Consider the following 13825-nt stretch of genomic DNA (forward strand, 5'->3'; position numbering starts at 1 on the left):
TAAAATTGCCCAAAATGATTTTATTTATAAATCTGTCTTCCTTCCATTGTGAATGATTTTCCAGGTATGCTCTGTGGTGGAAGTCTTGAAAGGAATACCTAAAAGTAGATGTAAATTTACAACAGATTTGTCTTTATAAAATGCAAGTAGAGGATAGATAGATATTGAATTTTCTGTTTCCATGTATCTTTTTTTTAACTGATAAAACACTATTGTCAATTCTTATTCATAGGTTTATCTACTATATGAAACATGTAAAGAATATAAAAAGACCTCCAAACTGTGTATCAATTTCTAAGTCCTGACAAAAATTTATGTATGCAACATATCAAAATTTATTCTAATCCATAGATTTGCTAGCTGCATAAGTCTGCCTGACAGGTGTGGTCTAATCAGAACTAAGATATCAATGATTCAATAGTGTTTGCAGATTATGAAAAGATGTTCAGAAGATAACATTCAAGTTAATTTACAATCTAATGGTAGGAAAAATCTTACCTTTGGTTTTTTATCTGATAAAGACATAAAACCTATACACATGCTGTCTGTTGTATGTCCCCATATAAGTTCTACTGCAAATAGTACACAAAGAATTATTAGAAAACCATCAATACACATTTTCTGAAGTACTGTGTTTAGTAAATATAAATATTAGTTTTCATTTGACCTAACAGTTATTTTCTCTGCTTCATGCAAGTCATTATAAGACTAAACACTAAATAAATAGATTCTATTTTATAGGACATAAAATACAGTTACAGATGTCCAAGCTTATAACTCTAAATTAACAAATTTGGTGAAATTTCATTGAATATTTGAAATCATTTGAAAAGTTGTGCTTTCAAGATTCAAAGGACAGACATGCGCAAAGCAACTCTTATGTACACTCATACTTTAGTTCCAAGATAGTCCATTTTGCTGAGTCATAGCATTTTACACACAAACGTCACATGATAATGTAAAAATTTTATGCATTGTAGGGATCAGTACAACATTGTCTACAAGAAACATCAACATATGGATGATGTCACCATACTATAGGTTTTCAACAGGGTGAGGAAGTCAAACTGGAACAGTGTAGTCGACTTTTTTATGTGGGAATCCAATTAAATCATTACATTTGCTTAATGTGCCTGTGTAAAAATCTCGGCGTTTCCATAGAAAAATGTCATGTGATATATATTTTTTTTTCTAATCTCCACATTGTAACAACAACTATCCCTTAACGTTCCTATTCCTTCAATTTGGGATATCATTATGGTTGTTGTCATTCCAGATGCTTTCAAGTAAAGTAATTTTTATTTAAATCTAAAATCTAGCACATGTGCTGATAACTTTGGAGTATCATTAAATTTGAAGATAATGTTCACCTTCAATTTTCTGCAAATTTCATTTAAAGACCAAACAGCCTATTGTTGATGCGCATCAACTAACGCAACTTGGTAGTGACATAAAAGCTCTATGACGTTGTTTCTAGCCATGAAAAAAAACGTCAAATTATAACGTCCTATTTCGCGTTTTTAACGGATTCCAACATAGTACACGCTTAAAACTACGTCTTCCAAGAAAAGTAGAATTAAGCGTCGCACTGATACCTAGTGGAAATAAAACACAAATGGACACAAAAGATACTACACTATCTGTAACCTCCGTTCTAATAAAAATAATAATAAAAATATAAATTTTGAACTCGGCTTTTTGCATTTGCGCCGATCTGCATTTCACTTTTTTTCCTTCACTTGCGCCGATTTTGTCTTTCATTTGCGCCGATTGTGTACAGGTAAATTATAGGTGAAAGTTATTTTTTTATTTATCATATAAACCTCTTCCGTTAGCCAGTTGTACATATGTTTTGAATTGTCAATTATAACATGTATATAACTGTTGTCCCCTGCTCACAAAAGGGAGGTGGGAGTAGAATTTCGAGCAAGATAGGTCAATTTAAAAGATATTTGTGCACTGTTTACATCCACTAAAATCACGGAGTAAAATTCTATTTACAGCATTTCAAAGCACCACAATAAAATCCATAAAAATGTAATACTAGTACAAATGAATTATTATCTTGCCGAGAATTTATATGCCACACATCTGATATATTCCTTTCTTGTCATTTTATCTTTTCTATACTTGTTGTACTTGCCAATAACGAAGTCCATCTTTTCTTTCTCGTGTCAAAACGAAGTTCTCGAACAATATGACCAACATTATCTTAAACATAAGGGAACACTATTTATATCCATATATTACCATGCAATATACATTCTAGGTTTACTACATGTACATGTATTTACTCGTATAGCAAATAAAGTATCGGGGCTAGTGATAAAAAAATAAAATAGGCGCTAATGAAAGAATCAAATTAAACATCGAAATTTTTTTTTAAATCGGCGCAAATCTCGTACGCCCGTGTAACTTTACACTGGTAAATTTATATGACTTACGCTTAGAGTTTTAACTTAATATGTGATTTTCAAAACTGAGTTTTCAGAAGGTTAGGCCGATAAACAATACTTTCTAGAAGTTTCGATATACTGGCTATATGCATGTTGAGATTAACTTTCTTCTTTAAGATTCTCGTAAAATAATGGTGATCTTGCAATGAAGTTAAATTTTATCTATACTGCTTAATTGACAAAATCTTATAGTAAAAATAAAAATGATAAAGGTTCATTGTCTTTTGTCATTTGTTTCATTTCAAATTGTCTCAAGGGGAAATGATAAAGATTTCGCCTGATCTCACAGAAGCTTAAGGCAAAAAATATAAGAAATAAATATATACTCAGTGAATGTGAATTAAAATAAAAATTTACGGTTTTAAAAACTAAACTTGTTGTAAATTTAACTTATGACAAAAAACAATTGCTTCAAGAATAAAATCCAACATAAAATTTCTCACTTTCAAAAAACTACAATGACCGGAAAGATTGAAAACAAATTTCGATTTTCAATGCCGGCAATCTATACATACAACCTTGTCGTTGTTTTAATTTCCAAAATGAGCTATTTAGATTCATAATATTTCATCCTGTTTTGAGAAATACTTTATATAGTTTTCAACGGAAAATTATTTCTTAGATTCTAAACCAATTTTTGAATTAAAAACTTATTTGTATTTTATATTTACTGTCTCGTTTATTCAAAACACGTGAGGTAGTAATAACGGGGATCGTATTTTATGATAGGTTAAATGGATGTAAAACGTTTTAGAATCAAAAACTTTAATTCATATATTATACCTATAATTTTAATTTTCTTATATTTTAAATATTCAGAAATAATGAATCCACAAACTAGATGGAATAATTTGTATACGCTCGTCTTAGTCGGGACACATAATGGTATAAAGAAGTCCGTCCGTGCTAATGTCTGTCCGTCTGTCAACAGTAGCGAAAGAGTGCGCTAGGGCGAAGTTCTGAAACTGACGTGACAAAAAACCCACACATCTAGTCTAATATAGTCAAATAGTCTGTAAGTAAGCCAGTGTCATCTTTCATTTCTCTTTTTATTTCCAATGTTTTAGCTAATGAGAGGGAGAGGACAAAACTAGATCTAGACTTTCCTTTCTAAAGCGTCGTAAAAGGTTATTTCGAACAATTTTTCATTCCGACGGATGATTTGTCTGAAGGTTAATTTTGTGCGGCAACAACATCATGAGATCTGATACTGATATATACATATGATCTCTTGTATTACCGGATAATAAAGTAGGTGAATATAGTTGTTATTCTTGATTCTTGAAAATTTAAATGTGGGTTTCAAACGTCCAATTTGCAATTTTTTTCAAACAGTACGCCAGCAATGAAAACTTGTACTATGACGTCAGATTCAATGTTCTGAAGAAAGACAACTCTTTTCTTCAAAACGAACGAGAAAAAAACATGAAAATTCATCATAACTTTTTTGAAAGGTCGGTGACATATACATTTTTTTGCTTTATTTTGAAGAGTACACATGGCACTTTCTTTCCTGAAATTTTTATGAAAAAATCACTGGTAGATATTTTTTAATACTTGAAACGTTTTTCATTCTTGCGTTTTATTTTTGGCGGGAATGAAATAAATCATATTTTTTAAGATCAAAACAATAAGAGTCTTAAACTCTTGAACTTGTATTTGATAGACACAAATCTACTGTTTAACGTGAAACAAGAATTATGCTTGTAGGTTTGATATAATGGGATTTTTTGAGAGTTTAAATAACAAGCAAATATCATGTTAATATTCGGGAAAACACGAAACTGAGGTTGCTATAGTGACAAAACTAAGTCGGTGACCCCCAATTTTTTTTATCATATTTTGTTCCTCAAATCATGAAATACCTTCACACAAAATTTTAAGGAAAAATCACTGGTAGAACTGAATAGGCTGTTTGGTCTTTAATGCCTGTACAATACTGTATATAGCAAAAACTTTGATTGGTTCAATGATTTCTAGCTTATAAGTTGAAACAAGACTTATTTTACTAAACTTTGTTATTAAAGATGTTGGCTACTCTGTTTCAAAATAACAAGCTTTTTAAAAGACTGTTATTGTTGTCAAGTCATTAAGGATTGCATATTTTGGTATTAATATTGATTCACTCATAGGGTCTTTGCATGGGAAATAAACACATTTATTCTAAAACCAGTTGTTGACATGATACGGGTTATGTTCTTCTCATATATTTTATGATGGTATGATACTAAACCCCTAACGGGAGGGATTGTACTTGATTTTCATATGATGAAGACATACTCTTTCAATCAGTTTAATTGAGGTTTGGAGCTTGCATGTCAGTAACTGCTAGTAGTTCTTTGTTCATTTATGTATCATTGTCAGTTTGCTTAGTTTCTTATGTTACCTATTCTGACATCAGACTCGGACTTCTTTTAAACTGAGTTTTACTGTGCGTATTGCTATGTGTTTCTTTTTTTCTACATTGACTAGAGGTATAGGGGGAGGGTTGAGATCTCACAAAACATGTTTAACCCCACCGCATTTTTGCGCCTGTCCCAAGTCAGGAGCCTCTGGCCTTTGTTAGTCTTGTATGTTTTTTAATTTTAGTTCATTTATATGTTTTGGAGTTAAGTGTGACGTCCATTTTCACTGAACTAGCACACAATTTTATTTAGGGGCCAGCTGAGGACCACCTCCGGGTGCGGGATTTTCTCGCTGCATTGAAGACCCATTGGTGGCCTTCGGCTGTTGTCTGCTCTTTGGTCGGGTTGTTGTCTCTTTGACATATTCCCCATTTCCATTCTCAATTTTATAGTACATGAATGAATAAAAGAAACTGAAAAAGCAGAAAAAAATTAAGGGTCCGTGTGCTTGTTTTCGAGATATATCCATTGAAATTTTGGTGGGAAATAATTCTCACTAGATTTTTTTGGTACCTTTTTTCTTTCGAAAACGATGAAAAAATAACAAGGATTTTATAAGATTTTAAAAGATTATATTTCAAACTATATGTAATCAAATTATGGAAAGAAAAGTAGGGGTTAATGGTCAAAATTTTTTAATGGCACTACATGGATAAAACCAGAGGATTCCGAACATCTGACAAAAATTCAAAAACCCAGAGGAGTCAACATCCTTAATTTCTTTAAAGTGTCAATTTAAACGGAAAAGATTCTATTTGGAAAAGTACATTTTATCATTATTTGGTATTTATGATAACAAGGATTAAGACTGAGATATCTACATACTAATAAAGCAAAATTTCAGTGCCATTTTTTTTTGGTGTGGCATTGCAGGGAATAAGCTTTAACATCTTCATAATGCACTGGTCTATCCACAGCATGTTAATGACATTATTTTTATCAAATGTAACCCCAAGACTTGATCAAACATGACAACTGTGAAAAATCTGGATAAAAATTGTGATGGCCTGACAAAACATATTTGTCATAAAAAAATTGTGTCCTACCAATGTGTTGTGAAAAATTGAGTAGTGTGACAATATTTTAACAGTTTAACTGTTTATTATAAATAATTATATTCATACCAGACTGTTTATCATTGTATTTATCTTGTCTTAAAGCTATAGCTCCACCAAATTTGCAGTCAAGGTGTTTCAGGAATTCAGACTCTAAAAAGATATATATATATATTTAAAGATATTAGTTCATATATACTTATATCTATAATGCCACGGCCAAGCTGTCTATAAAATAAAGTTATCTGAATGAAAGATATTTTTTCATCCATCAGGTAAAGGAGTTTGAGGTTTAAGTTACCATCAAACTATATTAAATAGCTTTTAGCTTGTTAGCCCAATAATTTTATGAAAGCATAGAAAGGACATATTTTCTAAGAAGCTAAACATTTGTTTTGTTATGTTTCATAAATTAGGAAGAATTGGACATGAATAGTAGGTCAAAATACAGTCCGGAATATATTAAAGGTTCGAGAATGTTTCTTATCATTACTAAAAGCTCAATGGGGCCTTAATAACATTAATACCATTCTATCATTCATCCTTTAGGACCCTTTGGTTCTTGTGAGCTACAAAAGAGTAAAAACAGACATGTAAGATATATAAATTTAAACAACACAAATTAGTCACCTAAAAAGTGGTCTTTGAAAGCCAGACTAAGGCCAAGACTTCCACTGTCCATATTCTGTATACAACTGGCACACTCTTTGCTAAATAATGTTTTCATAAGATGCTCACCACTTCCTAAAACATGCAAAGAAAAATAATTGGTTTTACAAAAATGTACCTTAAAGGAGAAAATATTTATCAATTCATTGAATCTATTTTATGATTAAATTAAACTCCGTTTGGTGAACCAACGCCTGTGTGAATCATTTCCATAGAGTCCCTGAAGTGGATACCTTGGTATGCGGGGTTGTCAAATTATGCAAATGAATGCACCATTTAAATAATACTCAAAATTGACAACAACACTTTAAATGGTCTGCAATTTTATTTGCTATGGTCTACATGTTTCACCTGCAGGGCAGGCGTCATCAGGACAATTTTCATACAGAAATTAATTACTGAAGTACTCAAAGTGGTACATTGAATTTGACGTTGTCATGGTGAGAGAAACAATGAAAAGTGAAAGTAGCAATAAAAAGTTATAAGTAGATAAGATAAATATAGAAAAATAAAGTTTGTTTACAATGTAAATTGAGTTCGTTTTACTTTTATATGATACATGACATTGTTCTAAAGGCTTGGTATCTAAATGGACGATCTTCCCATGGTTGAGTATTATTATATGATTAGTTGAAAAAATATTCTTCAACAAAAAAGTTGATTGATTGTTGGTGTTTAATGCCACTTTCAGCATACTTGGCTATATTGTGGCGGCCAGTTTTCATTGGTGGGAGAAGCAGGAGTGCAGGAGAGAAACCAAAACCTTTGGAAGGATAACTGGTAATCCAAGTCTATTCGGATGGGAATCAAATGCACCTACCACATGTATGTCAGTATGGACAAGCTAGTAATTGCTGTTGATGAACTACTACTCCACCAAGGTCGCTTTTAACTCATGAAAATGATAAATATAAAATTGATATGCCATAGCAAAATTTCCCTTTTCCCTTATAGTGCATTGCAATAATCTCACATGTAGCTACTATAGACTGTAAAGAACAGTTTCATCCATTAAATTATCATCCTAGTTTATAGCTTTTGTAATTATCCCAGGAACTGCTGCCATTGCCCAAAAAACGTTACCACTTTGAGAATATAAAGAATGTTGTGATATTTTTTTTGGCAGAAATTGTCAGACAATTTAAGGGTTTTCCTTAAAACAAAAAAAAAGACATGGCTTCCGAAGCTACACAAAACACCTTACAAATATAGATTCATTTCGACTTCAAGCCATTGTTCCACTACTAAATTGTCTATTCTTCTTACCAGTACACTTGGTACAATCAAAAACCTGATAATAAATTGTTCAAATAAGGCCTTCGAAAATAGTGGAATTAATAACTTTTGGAGTGTCAAGAACTCGTTGGAAGTACTTGATAAATTACATGCATATATTGGTGATTTTGAATCTGTTCAAAGTTTTGATTTTTCTACCCTATATACCACATTGCCTCACATTCTCATTAAAAAAAAATTCACACACCTAATTAAATGGGCATTTAAAAAGTCAGAATGTGAATATATATGTTCAAACTCTTTTAGGTCATTTTTTAGTAGCAATAAACAAAAAAACTATGTCAATTGGACATGCTTTGATACTATATATGCCCTTGAATTTTTACTAGATAACATTTTTGTTCGCTTTGGAGATTCCGTATATCGTCAGGTTATCGGAATTCCAATGGGAACTAACTGTGCACCACTTATCGCGGACCTTTTTTTGTATTGCTATGAGTTACAATTTATGACAAAAATCAGCAAAGACCCATCGAAACAACATCTGATACACAAATTTAATAATACTTTTAGATATTTGGATGATATTTTGGCTCTCAATAATGACGAATCTAAAAATAAGATTTGCAATGACAAAATGTACAAAACAATTCCATATATAACACATTAAAGATTTATATCATACCTGATGTTGCTATGGCAACCCCTGGTTTGATGTCTGATGACCAGTTGTAAGCCCAACATCCTGAACCATAGGTTGCAGCCTACAGAGAAAAGATACTGCAATGAATGAATGAAGTAATTTAATTTTCAGTGGAAATAAACTGAAAAAAAGTTATTTGAAAATATTACAACAATAAGCGGTAAATGATAGCGTGAAAGGATTACAACAGATAACGGTATATGATAGTTTAATATTGAATGCATACATCTTTTAAAAAACTGTTTTGTTCCACAAGTACCTGTTCTTCCTATTTTATATTGACTTATTTTTGTGAACATCTGATGTGTACTGTTTACTCTCTCTCATTTTCTGTTATAAATTAGAATAAACTTATTTCTTACAATATCAATGCAAATGGATTGGAACAAGTTTCCTACCAACTAAGTCATCTTAATATGTCATATAACCAAAACAACTGAATCTTGATAAATATATTTAAAAAAAAGTGTTATTTCAATGAAACAGTAACAGTTACACAAATCTGATAATAAATTAAGATTCTTTTTGGACAAGTATTGAGGAAAATAAAAGCTTTATCCACCCTTGTCCTATAAGATAGATTGCAAAATTATAAAGTCTAAGCAAGGATAAAATGTTCTGATGTTCACTTTCTACGAGTGTTGTTTAAATCACTCTTCTCTACACAGAATCAAAGTACTAGAATATTTAATGGAGTAGAAATGAGAATTTAGCAAATTAAAGAACACTTTAATCAATGTATAAGCACTTTTAAGTTAGTGGTTGAAGAGAATTTCAACTACTGTAAATTCAGAAATTTTTGTGATGTTTATATCGTTGCAAAAATTGCAATGGGATAAGTTTTGCAAAAAAAGTTGCATTTTACATTTTGAAATAAAATTGAGAATGGAAACGGGGAATGCATCAAAGAGACAACAACCTGACCAAAGAGCAGGAAAACAGCCAAAGACAACCAAAGCATTATTTATATGCAGTATTTCCGAAAATCACAATAATAAATCTAGCATTTGATTTGTGTCCATTATTCAACAATCGCAATCATAAATGGATGCAAAAAATTTCTGAATTTACAGTATTAAACTTATTTTATCAACAACAAAAATTTACAAACTGGTCCAAGTCTGCCTGGTTGTTTAAGGGATATACCACCACTTGATACAGCTGCTGCTAGGTTTCCACAAGTATCCACGGCGATTGCTCCAACTGTGTCTTGTATAAAACTCTGATCACTGTCTCCTTCCTCATTCTCACCTATTTCCTACAAAAATATATTGATAAACATGTACATTTACAATGTATATTTAACATTGTGTAAAGTTATGAATGAACATGTCAATAAATATCAAAGAGTATTATCAAAGTCATCTTTTGTCTTTTAGAAAAGGTTAATTCACATTTATTATTGAAGGTCTTATTAAACAGCTAGCTAAAGATATACAGTTTAACCTATTTTCCCATACTTCATATATTTTTATATCATGTATAATTACCACAAACACTACCATTTTTTGTTATTTAAATTTTTCTTTTCTAGCACATTTTACCATTTTTTTGCTGACATAACATTCCATTCTGCTATTGCCTTCACTTAGTGTCTGACATATATTTTTTTAATTTGAATTTTTACCTATGAAACCATAGGCAATCATTCTGTGTCCAAGTTAGCAAAAAATAGAGATAAAATGAAGAGCTTGTACAAAGAGATAGGACTATGGTGACATAGAATTTTATTTTTTATCTTACTGTGACTTGACTGTAAGTGATGCTCTCCACCTATTGCAATTTATTCAAAACTCTGACCAAATTGCAATTTGTTTTATCAAACCAAACTGTTCAGTAACAGTAAGAAAACCCTCTATTACCAGTTGGTGCTGATCCTTGTGCAGGGTCATTGTAGATACTACCAAGATTAGCATTGCAGATCTATAGAGCCTTAGTTTATGAAGTCTATGAATTTCAAACGGTAATTTAAACATTTTTTGTTATTATCTAAAAAGACCTCTTGTTTGTCTTTATTCTGATGAATCTTTCTCCTTTTGTTGTTCACTCTATCCTCGTGAAGTTCTAGTCTTCTTTTGTACTTCAGAAACATTCTCTTTGATTCATCTAAATTAAACATTACAAAAACCAGATAATTAGTATGTAATAGAAAGTGCATGATACTTAATATATAAGGACAATCTTTATATGTCAGCAAAGTACATTGTTTGCTAAATGTTTTTTTAAGCATTTTTTTATAATACTGAATAGCATAAATGCAAGTTATGTTCATTCATTTTATAATTAATTACTTGTATATAACAAAAACACAGTAAAACTGGTAAGGCAAAAACATTCCAAGCAATGTTATTCACTGTTCAACTAATGTAGAGGTTGAAAAATTTAGAGACTAATCAATGCTATATTCTAACTGAGTCTATAAATGAATTCTTTATTTCCAATCAAAAGAGTTACCTGTAATCAGGTTGCAATTAGTGTTGACATGAGGATCATTTTCTAATATCCATTTCTCTACTCTCCCTCCTACCAAAATGCTAAAATAAAATAGATTCAAAAGAATGTTAACTATATAATTTTTTTATATTCATCCAATATATTTGTTTATGAACCATTCATCAAAATCTGTATCAATATGTAAAACTTATGATGTTGGCCTCTTAGGGCCTCTTATAACTTGAAAACCCCATAACATGAACCAGTAAAAACTTCAGACCAGGATTACACTTTCACAGTTTTACAATTTTCAGTGATTGTTTAGTAAAAATGTATCTCTATTCTAAAAGTATCATTTTACATAATATACAAGCTATTGAAGCAATAACTCATACCATTTTCCCTGACCGTTCCCTTTTCTGATTCCCTACAGCAAAAAAGAGAACCAGTTATATATATTCCTTACCTACCTTGGTGGAATTCTTCCTAAGGATAAATTGCCTTGTTTTTGTTTCTCCACAAGTAGCCTAGCTGTTTCCACTGGATTTTTAAATCCTGTACAAACAAAAATGATTTTAATTATTTTTCGTACACATTTTCAATAATAAACTGTTCACACAGAGATATGTCTCGCCTGTTTGTTATTTTGATAATGCAAATGTTGAAATTAAAATATGAATACTTTAACATGTAAGTTATGCAAATAAAAAGTCAATGAACCATGTCTGAAGGTACAGGGCTAAACAATCTCCATGGAAATGAGATGTGCCAATGATAATACCACTGCATACCAAATACCATTGACTTTTCATAAGTTGTTCCCTTTAAACAAACCTAAACACAAATATTTACTTGTAAACCATGTAAAAGATTCAAAGTTAATGTATTATAATGAGGGGGTGGGGTTATATAATCTCAATGGAAATGAAACTTGCAAATGCCAGTACATTTGCATACCAAATATCATTGACTTAACATTAGTGGTTCATCTTAAAGTGACATAATCACAAACTAAAACATGTAAACTAAGCAAAAGTTTCAAAGTCAATATACCATCACTCAGGGGTAAGGACCAAATATTCTCCATGGAAATGAGATGTGCTAATGCTTATACAACTGCATACCAATTATCATTGACCTACCACTAACGGTTCCCCTTAAACTGACCTAATCACAAACTAATACATGAAAACTAAAAAGCAAAAGTTTCAAAGTCAATAGAGCATGACTGAGGAGGTAGGGCCAAATAATCTCCACAGAAATGAGATATGCCAATGATTTTTCAACTGCATATCAAATAATATTGACCTACTGCTACTGGTTCCCCATAAACTGACCTAATCACAAACTAATACATGTAAACTAAGCAAAGTTTTAAAGTCAGTAGACCATGACTGAGGGGGCGGGCCAAATAATCTCCATAGTAATGAGATGTGCCTAGCTCCTAATACAACCGCATTCCAAAGATCACTGACCTACCACTAGTGGTTCACCATACACTAGACGTAATCACAAACTAATACATTGTTGAGGCCGTCGCTGGAAACAGAATACCTATGTCTCTCTTTTTGACTCCGTCAAGGCGAGATAAAAACAAATGTAGTAATTAATTTTCTTCAAAGATATTGACAACATGGAATCATTCCATGTATTTTTCAAAATGTATCACAAATCTAAAGTAAAAATGAGGTCAACTGAAATACCATCAACTCTGATGTAAACTTTTCAAAGGACTAGTGAAATTTAAGCAGAAAAAAAGAAGCAAATTTTAATAGGACACCATGCTGGCTTACACTATCATATTTCCATGTTCATTCAATCTTAACTTCTGGGTCAAATCCTAATATTCCATATAATTTTAATAATTTCACATCATCATAAACATGTGCACTAAGTTTCAAGTTGATGTGACCACAACTTCATGCCATGACTAAGACTTAGATACATGATTTTTTTATTTAGTTGTTATTGGCTTTTACCTAGCTGTCAGTAACTGCAAGTATTCTTTGATCTGTATGTTGTGTATTTTTTGTTGTTAGGGATGTAAAAATACCCTGTCACATCCAGACTGTGTTATTGTTAAATCTTTTTCTGCTTTGTATCAATCTGATAAGTTAAACCCTTTTCAACTGATTTTTAGAGTTTGTTCTTATGTTGTGCTGTAACACCACTGTCCCAGGTTAGGGAGAGGGTTGAGCAATCACATTTAACCCTGCCACATCCTTTATGTGCCTGTCCTAAGCCAGGAGCCTGTTGCTCAGTGGTTGTCGTTGTTCATGTCTGTCATATTTGTTTTTGGTAAATTGTTTTGTTATAAATTAGGCCGTTAGTTTTCTCAATTGAATTGATCCATATTTTTCATGTTGGGGCCTTTTATAGCCAACTATAAGGTATGGGTTTTTCTCATTGTTGAAAACGATACGGTTGCCTATAATAGTTTACATCCACTTCATTTAAACTTAGGTGGATAGTTGTCTTATGGGCTATCATACCATATCTCCTTATTTTTATATTGTATAGGACAAATGGACAGAGGTATAAAGCAGAAAAACATAATGTGCACCCCTTCTTCCCCAGAATGGATACTACAAGGCTGATTTGAAGATTTCCTCCATTCCATTTGATTGAAACATATTGAAATCTGATTAAAATACATATCCTGTGTCCAAGCTTTGCTTATAAGGATCTTAAAATGGCTCTTTTTTCTGTTTTAAAGCCAATAAGGGATCCTCTGGTTTTGTCGGATAAATACATACCTTCAAAAATTTGAATGCTGAAATTTCATTGGCTGATGTAATAATAACCAGAACAGAAAGTAAAACAGAGGGTTGTCAGATCCTTGTAAGCAAAGCTTGGTCACAGAATCTA

The 13825-nt window shown here is 31.6% G+C and overlaps 1 protein-coding gene across 1 annotated transcript in view; it reads right to left on the reverse strand.

Annotated features, from left to right (window-relative positions):
- The window catches only part of LOC127698486 (threonine aspartase 1-like), a 22158-nt gene continuing 8333 nt past the window's right edge, over window positions 1-13825 (reverse strand). Inside the window, exons 5-13 of the mRNA XM_052201981.1 lie at window positions 11428-11512; window positions 10979-11058; window positions 10524-10630; window positions 9636-9782; window positions 8507-8585; window positions 6547-6660; window positions 5986-6069; window positions 499-572; window positions 1-98 (exon numbers count right to left, since the gene is read on the reverse strand). Coding sequence (XP_052057941.1) covers window positions 21-98; window positions 499-572; window positions 5986-6069; window positions 6547-6660; window positions 8507-8585; window positions 9636-9782; window positions 10524-10630; window positions 10979-11058; window positions 11428-11512 — 848 coding nt within the window. The 3' untranslated portion in view covers window positions 1-20. The remainder of the gene's footprint in view (window positions 99-498; window positions 573-5985; window positions 6070-6546; window positions 6661-8506; window positions 8586-9635; window positions 9783-10523; window positions 10631-10978; window positions 11059-11427; window positions 11513-13825) is intronic.

The sequence above is a fragment of the Mytilus californianus genome, unplaced genomic scaffold, assembly GCF_021869535.1.
Source record: "Mytilus californianus isolate M0D057914Y unplaced genomic scaffold, xbMytCali1.0.p SCAF_4, whole genome shotgun sequence".
NCBI lineage: Eukaryota > Metazoa > Mollusca > Bivalvia > Mytilida > Mytilidae > Mytilus > Mytilus californianus.